This window comes from Myotis lucifugus, unplaced genomic scaffold (assembly GCF_000147115.1).
Source record: "Myotis lucifugus unplaced genomic scaffold, Myoluc2.0 scaffold_163, whole genome shotgun sequence".
NCBI classification, from domain to species: domain Eukaryota; kingdom Metazoa; phylum Chordata; class Mammalia; order Chiroptera; family Vespertilionidae; genus Myotis; species Myotis lucifugus.
In genome coordinates, this window is record NW_005871211.1 from 1,652,794 (window position 1) to 1,666,944 (window position 14,151).

The 14,151-nt window shown below is 47.5% G+C and overlaps 1 protein-coding gene across 1 annotated transcript; it reads right to left on the reverse strand.

Moving 5' to 3' along the window:
• Nucleotides 1-3,301: 3,301 nt before the first annotated feature.
• On the reverse strand, nucleotides 3,302-12,778 carry ADAMTS1 (ADAM metallopeptidase with thrombospondin type 1 motif 1). The gene is made up of 9 exons (XM_006095957.3): nucleotides 11,579-12,778; nucleotides 9,677-10,023; nucleotides 9,192-9,324; nucleotides 8,673-8,837; nucleotides 7,954-8,240; nucleotides 7,551-7,737; nucleotides 7,286-7,461; nucleotides 6,005-6,180; nucleotides 3,302-5,450 (listed from the first exon to the last, which is right to left on the reverse strand). Exons 1-9 carry the CDS (start codon nucleotides 12,249-12,251, stop codon nucleotides 4,751-4,753), a joined length of 2,844 nt encoding a protein of 947 aa, XP_006096019.1. The 5' UTR covers nucleotides 12,252-12,778; the 3' UTR covers nucleotides 3,302-4,750.
• Between the last annotated feature and the right edge of the window lie 1,373 nt (nucleotides 12,779-14,151).

A 14,151-nucleotide genomic window follows, 5' to 3' on the forward strand; every position in this document is an offset into this window, starting at 1 on the left:
TTATAACAAAAAAGAATTTACTTAATTGCTTTATATCTTATCGCTACAAGTACAAATATGATTTTTCCCTTTCTTTCCTCCTTTCTGTCTCTCCCTTTCTTTTTCTTTCAGTTATCACATGATTTACTCTTGCATGTTTTAGAGAGTGTTTTAGTGTCTTTAAGTATGTGTACTTTAAATACATTTATTCTAAAAAAAACCATGTAAAAGAGTAGAAAAGGGCAAAAATATATATCATATCTTAAATGTTTTTTTTTTCATATTTTCTAACGGATTCTTCTTAAACACAGAATATAAAGATTTAAGCCAATCAAATCAATCCATTGTGTGTGTTTGTCTTGGTTGTGTAATCTTTTATTGCTTCTATGTTCAGATCTCCTTCCTCATCCAGTAATAACTATTTCTATATATTTACTAGTACTTCTTAGGGTTTCCATTTAAATGTTTTAATTTTTTATGTAACTGAAATTTAAGTTGCTGAATGGTCTGAAGAAGGCTCTAATTTTTTCCCCCAAACACATTTTATTTTTTCATTTAAGGCTATGTTTGGGATGATCTTTTTTGATCACAGATTTATGTTTCTAACTTCATCATATATATATTTGGTTATGGTTGCTAAAGCTTTATTTCAAAGCTTTTTTCACCCATAGATTTGCTTGTCAATAATTAGACAAGTACCACTTCTTTCTAATTGCAATTTTATGGTACATTTTCAAATCAGGTCAAGCAAATATCTTACATTGCACTTTGTTTATAGTTGTGTTTCTCTTATCTTCACCAAATTGATTTCCTCAGATGAATTTTAGAATCATGCTATCAAGTTCCAAAAATGTATGAATGGCTAATGCTTGGAATCATTATATCTACTCATTTTAGGACAAAATAAAAAGGTTTGTGACTTAAAGAAATTTGTATGCCTCTTGCTTTAATCAAGTCTTCTTTTATGTCTTTGTAAAGTTTTGCACTTTTTTTTTTTACATATTTGGTTTGCCCTTACCTAGAGAGAGGTATTAAAGACAAATAGAATCGTTCTTACCTGTTGATTATCCTTTGCATTTTTAACAATTTTAAATCAATACATAGATGTTCTACTATCTTGGACAGATATTTTATTGTAGATTCTACTTTTAATTCACAAGAAATGTCATTTTTTATTTTGCTTAGTGTTTTTCCATCTTCAGTATAATTTTGGCTGATATCATTTTATTCCAACTTTTTTTCTACTGTTTGCCTGATAAATCTTTGCACTTCTTTGAAGAAATGTCATTTTGATTTAAATAGTTCCCTTTCATTTATCATGTTATTGGATTTTATTTTTAAGCACATCCTGAAGGTATTTGTCTTTGAATAGGAAAGTTTAACAATGTATTGTCAGGATAATGTGGTTGTAATTCGGTCACTTTATTTTTTGCTTTCCATTATTTTCTTTATGGATCAAATATTACATACATCCTCTCTCTATGAAGAGATATGTTTGGGTATTTGCTTCTAAGAAGTATTATTCATTTATATTACCTAATTACCAAATTAAAAAATGAAATGACGTCCTTTGATAACTCCAAATATAAGAAATTTCTATCCTTCAGTTATGATTTTGTTGATAAACCAAAGCATCTTCCATGTTTTACTGTTTGCATTTCTGCCAATATCATTTGAGCTCATTCATGTCACAAAAGTCTGTGTCTGGCAGGACAGACTATGCTTTATACTGAGATACCTTTGGTCAATTTTCTTGATAGATCTAGCACCCCCACTTTTGCATTAATAATTTTTGCTTTTCTTTCATTTAAAAAAACCAATGAGATTAGCAAATTGTGGGTGTTGTTTATTATTCCTAAGTCATTTAAAGACCTCTTCTAAAGGCAGATTAAATAAGGAGCAAAAATTTGGAACGATTTTTGTCCATTTTTGCATGAAAGCTTTGATTCAAAAATTTTGCTTGTAGTTGGAATGCTAGAGAAAGTGCCTATTGAGTGCTTTCCAAATTGAGTATTTTAATTAATATTCAACATTATGCCAGCTCATCATTTATATCTGTACCATGAGTGAGCACAAAATATTTCATCTTTTTAAGCAGGTTCCTGATCAATCTCACAAAACCAGATGTGTTTTGAACTAAACTTTTTGCTGTCAATATTTTAAACTGCTCGGTTTATTGATAATAGAACAATCTCATCAGCAAAGGGCTAAAAACATAAGGTGGTGACTTAAAAAGTTGTTTGGCATTGAATATACAGAGAACAATGGAAAACCTTTTGACTGTTTTTATCTCTTTGTGTCCTGAACTTCAGTCTCCTTGCTGACTATGTCAAATCAATGTGAGCCTTTTCAAAGAAACATTAACTCATCAGTGAACTGGCCCAGATCTGAAGATGACTTCTTTATATTGTGGGTTATCATTTTAGGTATATTTATCTCATTTTATCAAATAGCTTGTATAGTGATTGAGGGTGAGGGCACATCGCTTACTGAGTACCATAGTAATGTTAAGCAAAAACGTAATTGTGGTAGACATCACCTTAGGCCACTGGTGATTAAACACATGGCCAAATCCGATGGCTAACGGAATTCTATGGGACCACATAGTTCCCAGTGTGAAAAGACTCAACTTTTACTTTTCGGTTCAGCGGCCCAGGAAGTAGTAAAATATGAAACCAGAGACTATCCTGACTCTCCCTTCCCCTGCTCGCTATCTGACTTATACACCTGGCTCCAAAGAAGCTTACATTCAGTTGCTCAGAGGACGAACACTGCGTAATTCTGAAGGGCGAGTTATCCTCTGAAACTGAAGTTAGCAAGTCACATAGAACTATTTGAGGAGACTATTTGAAGGACGGTGAAGAGAAAGATGAAAGTGTGAAGTTGGAAGTGTATGTGGCTAACCCTATAATCCAAGTCTTCTAGTGCATCAACTATTTCCTGGGAGAAAGGTAGGTACTTTGGAAGAAGTCTATACTTTTAAAACAATTGATGTACCATTTAGTACCTAGAATACAGTCATTCACAAAAGTCTACCCGGAGTGTCATGGGTGTTCCAGGGTGTCTCTACTACACCTCAGGTATTTCTGATGAGAAAGTGGGACATTGGCGGGCTCCACTTACCATGCATGTCTATTCATGTAATTTAAGGCACCGTTTTCTACTCAGTAGTTAAGTACTTTCATATAACATCATGTGATATAGTTGAGGAAGACATATGAATTCCAAATACTTCCAGAATCCCATCTTTTCCCACTTTATTTATGGTATACATCAGAGGTCAGCAAACTATACCCAAAGAACAAATTTGGCCCACTGCCTGTTTTTGTAAATAAAATTTTATTAGAACACTGCCATACCCATTCATTTATGTATTGCCCATGGCTGTCTTCATGCTACAACAGCACATTGAAGTAGTTGGGACAGAGATGGTATGGGCCACAAAGCCAAAAGTATTTATGATCTGGCTCTTTTACAGAAAAAGTCTGCCAATCATTTGTATATATTATACATGAGTAACAAACCTACCACCAAAGATACCATAGCTTCCTTTCTTTGCAACAATCACACAATCCAGGATATATAAAATACATTTCATTAGAATGAAATCTCATTTCCAAAGAATTTAAGAAAATATCCGTTCTTCAAATTCAGTATTTAAGTCTCGGATTTCCTTCCTAGAAATAAATTCCCACTTTAAAAAAAAATACACACATATTCGAAAAGTGTTCTTTTATTATTTCTAGTAACATATATTGTATAAATACTCTATCTTTTATATGCCCTTTTACAATCACGGTATAACTTAAGAGTTTTATCATTAAAAAGAAATGTATAAAAATAAATATGTTATAATAGGCATTTGTTACATACTATAGTCCTTCTCAGAAGGAACACACAAACCAATACTTATAAAGTACATAGAATTTATAGTAACATATTTTACTATATACACATGGAAAAAGTCATCCTCTTTCATAGTAGAAGAGCTGAACAGACATTCACCAGGATATGACTGCTGGACCAGCTGCTGGGGATGGACCTGCTACCCCTCAGTAGCCTCCCCATCATGAGACAAAGGACCTCACTGTCCCCAAACACTGGGGACCCTGTTGGGCTCACCCCTTTCTTGTTCTGGCATTACTTCCTTGTTTGCGTGATCTCGCTGACTTTCTTGAGACTCAGACTGGTTTTTCACATGCACATTCCTAAGGTAGGCTTACACAAGGAGGGAAGGAAGGTGGGAGGTACCGAGCTGGGGGTGCCTCCTCTGGATTTACCAGCACCCGATACATCGCTGCTGTTTTCCCCTTGGAGACTCAGTGCATTTTTACAAACACAGGACTTGTTTCTTGGTCAAAATAAATGTACAAAGACGGGAGAATGGCAAAAAAAGGTAATGATGGAGTCACTGGACATGCTCAACTGTTTTCTCCATGGTGGACATTCTTCAATTCTTAACTCTCGGTAGAAAAGATGACATAAACATTCTCTGAAACCATCGCAGTCATAAACAGTGCTGGTCAAAGCTCCTCTTTGGACTCCTTTCTCCCTCCATTGCGAGTGACATAAAGTAAGCCACACCTTAAGCTAAGAATCTCATTGTTCTCTTGCTTTGCCTTCCCCAACCCCCAGGACACCACGTATTGAATCAGTACCAGGGAACAGGGATTGTAACATCACCAGCAAGGTCTACTGGATCCCTCCAGCCTTCTTGATTTCAGTGCCTCAGCCCTTCCTCACCTCCTCTTCCCCTCCACACTCAGCCCGCTTAGCTGCACTCCGCCATGGTGCAAAAGTCTATGTAATGTTTAGGCTTCTTTAAAGGATCGCAGCTCTCGTGGGCCAGCACCCCCCCATCGTGGGCCAGACACTGCAAGGTCCTCTTTTTGTAGCCCTTCCCACAAGTCTTGGAACAGGGGGACCAGTCCCCCAGCTGCCAGTGGGGGCAGGGCAGGTCCGCGCAGGGGCGGGTGCTGGCTGGCTTCACTTCCTTGGCACACTCCGAGGCAGGCTGCCCGTTGAGGTCTCGGCACTCCACCCGTCTCCTCTGCACCCCCTGCCCACAGGACTTGGAGCATTCGCCCCACTCTTCGATGACCCACTCTGAGAAGGTAGGGATGGCATTGAAAGGCTCCTTCTTCTTCTTCACGAAATAGGTGTATTTAATTTTCGGCCTGAGGGCATTGCCCACTGTGAGGACCTGGATGGTCAAGGGCTCCTTGAGGGGGCTGAAGCTGCGGATTCTTTCCAGCGCCGCAGAGGAGCCGCTGTACCTCAAGGCCGTGCCCTTGTACGTGATGTCCTGCTCTAAGGTGGACAGGGTGAAGTCGCCGTTCAGGATGTATGTGCCATCGGCGGCTTTGATGGCCAGGAAGCTGCCAGTGTTTCTGGATCCCCTCTGGTTCCGTTGTTTCACTTCAATGTTTGTGGCTCCCGCCGGGATGGTGACGATGTCATGATAGCCAGGACTGCAGGCAAGAAGAGCAGATAGAAAGATTGCTCATTCACTGGCTATTTATACGGCTTAGCTCAGTGGTCGGCAAACTCATTAGTCAACAGAGCCAAATATCAACAGTACAACGATTGAAATTTCTTTTGAGAGCCAAATTTTTTAAACTTAAACTATATCGGTAGGTACATTGTTATTAACTTCATTAGGGTACTCCTTAGCTGGCCTTTGCTAAAAACGTCCTCAGTCTGATTGAGGTACGTTCGCTGAGGTCGACCCCTTCCAACTCTCCCATCCACACTCGTCTTGTATACTTGTTTCGTCTATCTCCTTTCCGAAAACCAACTTCTGTGCATGGGCCATGAAGTTTCAATCGCCCTGTACGTGTGTGCCCGCACGTGGTATTTTGTAGAAGAGCCACACTCAAGGGGCCAAAGAGCCGCATGTGGCTCTCGAGCCGCGGTTTGCCGACCACTGGCTTAGCTAATCATTTAGAAGACAATTTTTACCAGACCTGTACAAAGGAACATCTAAATGATAGGATCTTTGGGAGTACGGCATTTTCAAACTTACTTTGAACTGGTAGCCGATCCTGATATTTTCTTGCATGTGGATCCATTTCCTCCACAAATGCCACATTTGTCAAATTTCTTTTTGGAGTCTATGATGCGATCACAGCCAGCTTTTACACACTGTCCTTGCACGCACACAGAGGTGGAGTCGGGGCTGCATGGAGTACCATCTACCACCTGAGAAAGGAAGAACAGGTATCTGGTGTCACACACTAACCAGGGCCGACATGGAGCTGTAACTACAAAAGTTTCCCTCATTAACATCACATCTCTGATTTCCTGACCATTGCAATAAAACGGTGCTCTATACATGCCATATACTACCCTTCTCTGTCTTTTTTCCCCATAGTACATACAGACATCTGAAAAAAATCACACATTTTTTATTATTTGTTTATTGACCTATCTTACTTCTACCTAAGATCAATGAAAGCAGATTTTTTTGTCAATTTTTCATGGCTGTATCCTCAGGATAATGCCTGAATAAGTAGGTGCTGAACAAATCACTTACTAAATATTGAATTTGCAAGTGGGGAATATTTTTATGGCCTACAGTGATAATGACACATGAGATTTCAACCAAATTCAATACCACATTCTACCTCAGCCAGTTTATCCCCTCAGTCCAACAGTAATATGATGCTTTTGCTAGTTCCATATATGTTCTTAAACACAAAAGGTATCAAAGCTCAGACTTCCATTTTAATAAGTCTGTTTGCACATGCTCCTGCCAGTCAACCAGTAACAAGTACTTTGGACCATGCCTGGGCTATTTTCCAAAACTACTGGTTGTCTGCCATGCTAATACATCATTGATCTAGCCTAGTAAAGGGATCTTGTTTATAAGAATAATAAGAAATTGCAAGAATCCTCAGTGCTAAATTCAGCTTCATTCATCACTCTAAACCAGGGGTCCTCAAACTTTTTAAACAGGGGGCCAGTTCACTGTCCCTCAGACCGTTGGAGGAACGGACTATAGTTTAAAAAAAAAACTATGAACAAATTCCTATGCACACTGCACATATCTTATTTTGAAGTAAAAAAACAAAACGGGAATAAATACAATATTTGTATTTGCATGTGGCTCGTGGGCCGTCCTTTGAGGACCCCTGCTCTAAACAATACCAAACAAATCTGGCTGAGGTATGCCGAAGAAAATGAAGTCTAATTTGAAATTGAACATATTAATATACAAATTAAAGAAAGTGCCTATGGGTTGCATGAAAAGGTAGCGAGCCAAGGCCTTGGGTCTTAGACAAAAAGTAAGTGGAAAAGTTACTACCTTGGGCTGCAGAACGAAGAAGTAGCCAATGCCTTTGGCTTGACAGATGAGCTTGCACCTGTCCTTTGGGGAGACCCCAGCGTACTTGGGTGTCCACTCCACTGCGGGCCCACTCCCAAAGGAAGCTTTGGAGAACTCGTTGTGTGCCTCACACTGCTCCTCTCTAAAGGTTTTGCCTGGAAAGAGAAGGATAGAACGGCATTATCAGACTCCATCCCTTCACTGCCTCTTGGGGGGCACGGCTTTTTCACCCATTTTCACTCACCGTTGTTGTCTGGACAGTCCTCAATGTTACATGATCTGTAGCGCACTCGCTTGCCTTCACAGTACTTCCCTCCGTTCTTGGGGACTGGGTTGTCACATTCCCTCATTGTGTACTGAACGCCTCCACCACAGGTTCTCGAGCAATCTCCCCAGGGTCCCCATGGCCCCCAGCTTCCATGAACAGGTGTCTACATGGGGACACAAGTCATCAGATTAGAATTCTCTACAGAGACCTTCTTAGGGAATAAAAGAGAAAAATACGAGATAAAGAATCAATTACAAAAAGAATCGATCTTCCCGGCCCGAGAACAGAGTTGGGGTGTTTAACGTGCCATCAGACACTTTGGCATCACTCTATTCGATTCCGAATTTGAAAGGAGCATGCGCATGAGTAGGAAACTCACATCAAAATGCTTCTTGTCGGTCTTGTTCACACACTTGCCGTTGACACACCATTTCCCTTCGCCACAGCTGGTGCCGTCCGCCCAAGGGAAGTGTTTGGTTTGGCACACCAGCAGCCCCCCGGAGGTGCCCGTGCACCAGAGGGTGGTGCACGTGCTGGCTGCATCGGGGCAGTGTTTGGAGTCTTCCCCAAACGTAAATTGGCACTGCCGGTTGGCATCATACAAGGTCCCAGGAAGGTCAGAGGGGAGCTGCATGGGGCTCTGGGGCTTGTCCAGCAAACATTCCCCTGCAAAAACAAAATAAAGAAAAAACCAATTATTAACTACTATTAATAAATAATAAATGAAAGCATGTAGGGGGTAGATCAATTCCAGCAAATATGTATCATAAGAGATAATATATAGCAAAGCTAGTTGAAAGCTGTCAAACTTTTGGAGAAGATGCCAGAGAAATTTAAATGAAGATAAACTGAAATGAAGATATTATCCTCACTGGGGTATTTCTGCATTAACAATGACAGGAAATGACTGTTCTGCTAAAAATTCAAATTCATGTATCTTTTATTGGAATTAAGATCTAAAAAGGCATGCGCTTGGCAGTGAAAGTAATCTTCAAGGAAAATATCAAGAACAAAAAAAGAAAAAATGAGCCTGTTTAATGAGAACTTTACATACGGGAGGTTGGATGCCATGTGGAAAGAGTAGTTGGAGCGTCTTACCATGACCGTTATCCAGAAATGAGGTAATCATGTAGGCGCTGCAGGGAGACCAGGGCTGGCTGCGGTCCAAGTTGGAAAGCATGGACGCCATCAAGTGGGAATCCCGGTTGACATTAATGCTGGCACATTGCTTCGCATCATCGTGTGGCATGTTAAACACGTGGCCTAAGAAGCAATCCGAAACTCACGTTAAAACATAGGTTAATGTGCAGCATTTTATTCCAAATAGGGATATTTCTAGAGAAAAGAACACCTATTTTGGAGACAATGTCTACATTTTACAGAGTGTAAACCAACATGTACAATCTCCAAATGTCCATAGCTCCAATGATCTGATTGGTATTCTCATAAAGATGATCATGTGTAGACCAATTAAAACATATTTTCTGCAATTTCTAGAAAGCCCTGGCACCTAACACAGCAATATAACCTACAGACTCTCTCTCTTTCAAATTAATATCTTGTTTTGCAGTTTGCATTCACAAACTGAGCTTAGCTCTTACTCTAAAACAGACTCACCTAATTCATGGGCTGTGGTGAAGGCAGCTTGTAAGCCATCATCTTCTATGACAGAGCAGCTTCTGCTGGGGTCACAGACAGTTCCAACATCAGCCATCCCGAGGGTGTCACATGTCTGGGTGCCACACAGGTCCTACAAGGACAAAGGTACCTCCTGATTAATAGGGACATCCCATGAACTTTGGGATCTGTCGGGGCAAGGTGTATCTTCACATATATCTTGGAGCATCTACATTCATTGTTGCTGAGCTGTCCTTTTAGGGGTACTCTGTGTGACTTGCATCAGTATTTCTTCCTAATGCTATTCAAACAGGACTGTGCAACTTGAGCTATTAAAATCGTAGAAGAAATTAGGAGATGGACTGACCACGCTAGCCCATTAAAAAAATGCAAGTGCCGAAAGCTGGTGACATGCCTTACCGACATTTGTCACCAAGTGGACTCCCCAGGGGACCCTGTCATACTTAGCCCTGTCTTCCTCTCACCTGCCTGGTGAAAAGAATCGCCGTGTCGTAGTGCTCGGCATCTCGGTCACTGGGCGGGTTGTGCTGCTTCTGCCAGTTGCAGAAGTTGCGCAGAGTGAGGGCCGCGTTGGAAGTCACTTCTGGTCCCTTTTGCTCCTCATAGATGACCAGGATCTTCACGACCACCAGGCTTACCGAATTGCGAATGCTGGGGTGCTTGTACAACCTGGCGGCCACCGAGAACAAGGTGAGGAGGTAGTTCTTGAGGCCACTGCCGTGGAACTCTGCCATGGACTGGTCAGCCACCAGCATGGTTTCCACATAACGGGGGCTGGACACAAATCGCTTCTTTCTCACGCTCCCACTTCCTGGAAAGGAATAAGAAAGAGAGTTTGCTCAGGGGCAGTCTAGCCGAGAATAATCACCTCCCCAGAGTATATAAGGAAAGTCTAAACAGTCACAGCAAATAAAACAGAAATACACCCAGGGCAACAATAACAAAAATATTTGCATCGCCGTTCACCGAAAATGTTATTTTTAAAGTTTTCTCCTTTGCTTTAAATAAAATGGCCATGTGCTCCTCTGAGGGGTCAGGCTTTGTTTTTAAAAAATGTATTTGTTAATTTTTATTTTTTTTGATGAGCGGGATTTCTTTTGTCCTCCTGCAAATCCTACCATCAGAACAAGGCAGTATGTACACCTTCCTCCCCAGCTGTAGTAAAAAACTTGGAGCAAGGGCAGCAGGCAGAGGCCCTGAGTCACTCTTTCACAGGCCAGGGCTCAAATCCTGAATGAGATCATCGGGCTCCACGTGGAAGGCCCAGGGCAGGGCTGGGGCGTCTGCCAAGGGGCCGGCCTCCAGGAATCTCTCCGCCTGCACTGCTCTGCAATCTCATTCCAGGGGTCCCTGGGGTGCGCTGCTCCTGCCAAATCCAGGCTAAAAGACCACCCACCCTGCCCAGCAGCCTGTTGCCCCACTCCAGCTGCCCCAGGGAATTAAGTCCCTGCCTCGGATTTAGTCCAGGGCCCTTCAACTCCTGAAACTCAGCCCCCAGGGAACTGGGCTGTGTAACCACATAACTGCTTCAAGGAGCAGATGTGCTGGGGAAAGTGGAGAAATTCTCAAACAAGACATGCGAGGAAGTTAAAGAAGAGCAAAGGCACCAAAGTAAGAGGATGAGAAGAACTGGACAGTAAGCACTCCACACAACAGAGAGGCAGGGGAAGGAGAAGCAGGATTAGCGGTGACTAACGTTTAACAGAGAGCAGAATTATGGCCGCGAGAGGGAGCGAGCGCAACCTGGGATGCCGGGTGGGAGGCGCGGGGAGGCGGGGCCAGAAGGGCAAAGACCTCCCTAGCCGGTTCTGCAGAAAGCCCCGGCCGCCGCTAGTCGTCGGGGTCAGCCTCTTGAATGGGGAAGGGGACCGAGGGCGGCCGCACAGAGGTCGCAGCGCAGCCGTGTGGTCTCGAGGGCTGCCCATTTCGAGGTCACCAGCGGCCCCGTGCCCTCCATCCCCGCCCTCCTCTGCGCACAGGGCGCGCGCACAGGCAGCGGTTACAAAACTAGTGCAAAGTTGCAAAGCGACCAAAGAGCCCATGCGACATGAACTGCATGGGAAGAAGTTGCACACGCTCACACTCCACTAAGGTGGAAAGAGTTGCATGACCAACTCTCCCTTCCTGGTCTAAATGCTTCGCCTTAGTCAGCAGAAAATCATTGGGTTGTCTGTCCTGCCTCGATCATTCATTATTCAGGCCAACGGAACTAAGTGTTCTGGCAGGACCTCAAGCCTCATGCTCCCTGCCAGGTCCCCGTCCTGCCTACAAACTGGAGTCTACTCTTAAGTCGAGTCGCGCAGAGAGAGTGGGGAGAGGGGGATGAATGGAGACAGAAGTGAGAGTCATTCTTCTGAGACTGATACCTGTTGGCTGCCCCGAGCTCTGCGGCGCGGGGTCCCTCGGCCGCAACTGAGCCCCGGAGTCCTCGCCCTCTGGCCCGGCGCCCCTCGCGAGCGGAGTCTCCTCGTCTATAACCCCGCACTTGGCCCCGTCGCCGCCCCGCCGCCGCCGCCGCAGGAGATGGAACTGGGGCCGCGTCGGCGGCTCCTCCCCTGCGGCGGCCGGGGCGAGGCGCACCGTGGCGGCGGCGGGCGCGGGCTGGATGAAGTACTCCTCGCCCTGCAGATAGAAGGCGCCGCGCACGCCCTCGCACAGGCTCAGGGCCGCGGCGGAGCTGGGATCGCCGTTGACGGTGCCGGAGTAGAAGCAGTGCGCCAGGTCGCCGGCCGGGTCGGGACTGGGGGCGTCGGACCCCCGCCTGCGTCCCACGGTCTGGAGCGTGAAGCCGGGCGCCAGGAAGCCGCGGTCCGGTTCCAGTTCCAGGCTCAGCTGCCGGCCGAAGGCGTCCAGGCGGAGGTGCGTGTCCCTGTGTCCCGGGTCGCGCTCCACTGTGGGCAGCACCAGCTCCTCGTCCTCCTCGGCGGGGCGCCCGTGCGCGCCCGGTAGGACCAGCAGTGCCGCGGCCGCCGCGAGCAGCAGCAGCACGGACGCGGGCTGAGGACCCCGAGACCACCTGGCCAGCTCCGCCTTCCCCATGTCGCCGCCTGCGGTGCGCCTTCGGGACCCCGCGGGGACCGCCAGCTGCACCCGAGCCCCCGGAGGCACCGCGCGCCGCCGCGCTCCCGGCGAGGAGGCTATTGTTTGGATCGGGAGTGCAGAGCCTCGCTGGCCTCGCTCCGGATGGTTAAAGTTCAGTTACTATGACTCTTTGCAAGTTCACGGAGAACCAGCCGCACTCAGGGCTCCCGGGGTCACTTGGGAGGAGGCGCTGCAGTGCAGCCTGCGGACGCGAAGTTTTCCTCCGAAGCGCAGAGTTGGAGGCACCGCGCAGCCGGCGCTGGCGGGGTGGCTGCTGCGAGGACCCGAAGCGCCCGGGGACGCCTCTGGGGCGGAGGCACTGGGCCACGCGGAGATCGGCGCCGGGAGCCCCTCTTCGGCTTCCGCCTGGACCGGGGTGCCACTCGCTCTGAGCCGGGCTCTGTCCTCTCGGCCGGACCGCGCGACCGGGCTTTGAAACAGCCACAGGCTCGGAGCGGCTTTCCTGCGAGTGCAAGAACCGGGCACTCGGGACCGCTCTTTTATAGCTTGCAGGAGGCTTCGCCACCCCCTCCCCCCTTCCTCCTCCCTCTTGGCCGCAGCTCCACCCGAAGACACCGCCCCCTAAAGTCGGTGCTAGACTGCGCTCAGCGCGGCGGGCCGGGCCGGGGAGGGGGAGGGGGCGACCTCCGCGCTGGCTCCGCGCCACGGGCTCGTCCATCTGGGGGCGGAAGACGCCGGAGGGGCGCTGTGACCAGTCCTTCGGGCGTCTGGGGCTGCAGCGGGGAGAGGTACTCACTTCCACCGCGCCTGGCCCGGCCGGCTTCCCGGACCACCCGCCCCTCTGGTGCGGGAGCGCAGTCCGCTCGTTAGGCTGCAGTTCCCTGAAGGGACGATCGGGGTGGAAAGCTGAATCCCTTCTCCAAGATTTCCCTGCCCAGGAACTCGCCCTGCGAGGCCCCCCTCTCTCGCCATCCCTACCCCCGGAGCCCCCGGCTCCCCAGCGTTTTCTAGAAAGACACCCCGCCGCTCCTCGCCATCTCCCTAGCCTGCCAAGGGCCGGTTTGCTCTCTCTTCGCCCCAATTTTTCTCGGGGAAACCCCCCACCCCCAGAAAGCATGCTGGGTGAGGGGCCGGGAGACACTTCCCAGGCTCTGGAGGTTAAAGTGCGTGTGCATGGACCTTCCCCCCGACTCCGTCCAACATCGTCTCCCCCTTCTGCCGCCTGAGAGCCTTCTGTGTGCGGACCCGGGGTCACACTTCCGGAAGAGGTTATCGGGGCTCGGTTCAGCTCCCTAGAGCCCAGGCAGGGAACTGCGCTTTCTCTTCCCATCCGAGAAGTGATCGGCTCCCGCCCCGCCTGCCCGCCTCCTTCACCCGCGGCGGGGGCCAGGCGAGCGGGAACCTCGAGGGACCCCGCTTCTCCACGCAGGGGCCTGCGGGACCGCTGGGGCTGGAAAGTGTGCGGTGGGGACTTGAGGAAATCGGCTTCCTTCCGGGCCCCTCCCTCTTCCCATCAGGAGTGGGAAAGGCTGCGTCCGCGCTACCGGAGCGAGAACAGCTGAGCCTTTCCACCGTTAGGTCCCGAAGAAAAAGCTGAGCAGTTCTTCCATCCAAGAGGAGGGAGGGAGGGGCTCAGTGACACAGAGGAAGGAAATGTTTCATAATGCGTCCACTGGCGGGGAGCCGCGGGGACAATGGTGGGAATGGCCGCCGAAACCCAGGCGGACCCGGGTCCCTCCAACTCGCGCGCTCCGCTTCCTGGGCTTCCAGGGCCTCCCGCCCCACCGCCCCCTCCGCCCCCACCCCCACCTCGCAGTTTCCAAGTTTCATCTGGGCCCTTGGGCCCACGCCCGCACTCCTCCGCAGGTCTTGCCAACCTCATTCTGTCCCCAGCAGG

Coding starts and splice junctions, on each gene's coding strand:
- ADAMTS1 (XM_006095957.3), bottom strand. CDS start 12,251: ATGGGGAAGGCGGAGCTGGCCAGGTGGTCTCGGGGTCCTCAGCCCGCG. Junction 7,462..7,550: donor GGACTGTCCAGACAACAACG/GTGAGTGAAAAT, acceptor TTCTCTTTCCAG/GCAAAACCTTTAGAGAGGAG. Junction 5,451..6,004: donor GGATCGGCTACCAGTTCAAA/GTAAGTTTGAAA, acceptor TCTTGCCTGCAG/TCCTGGCTATCATGACATCG.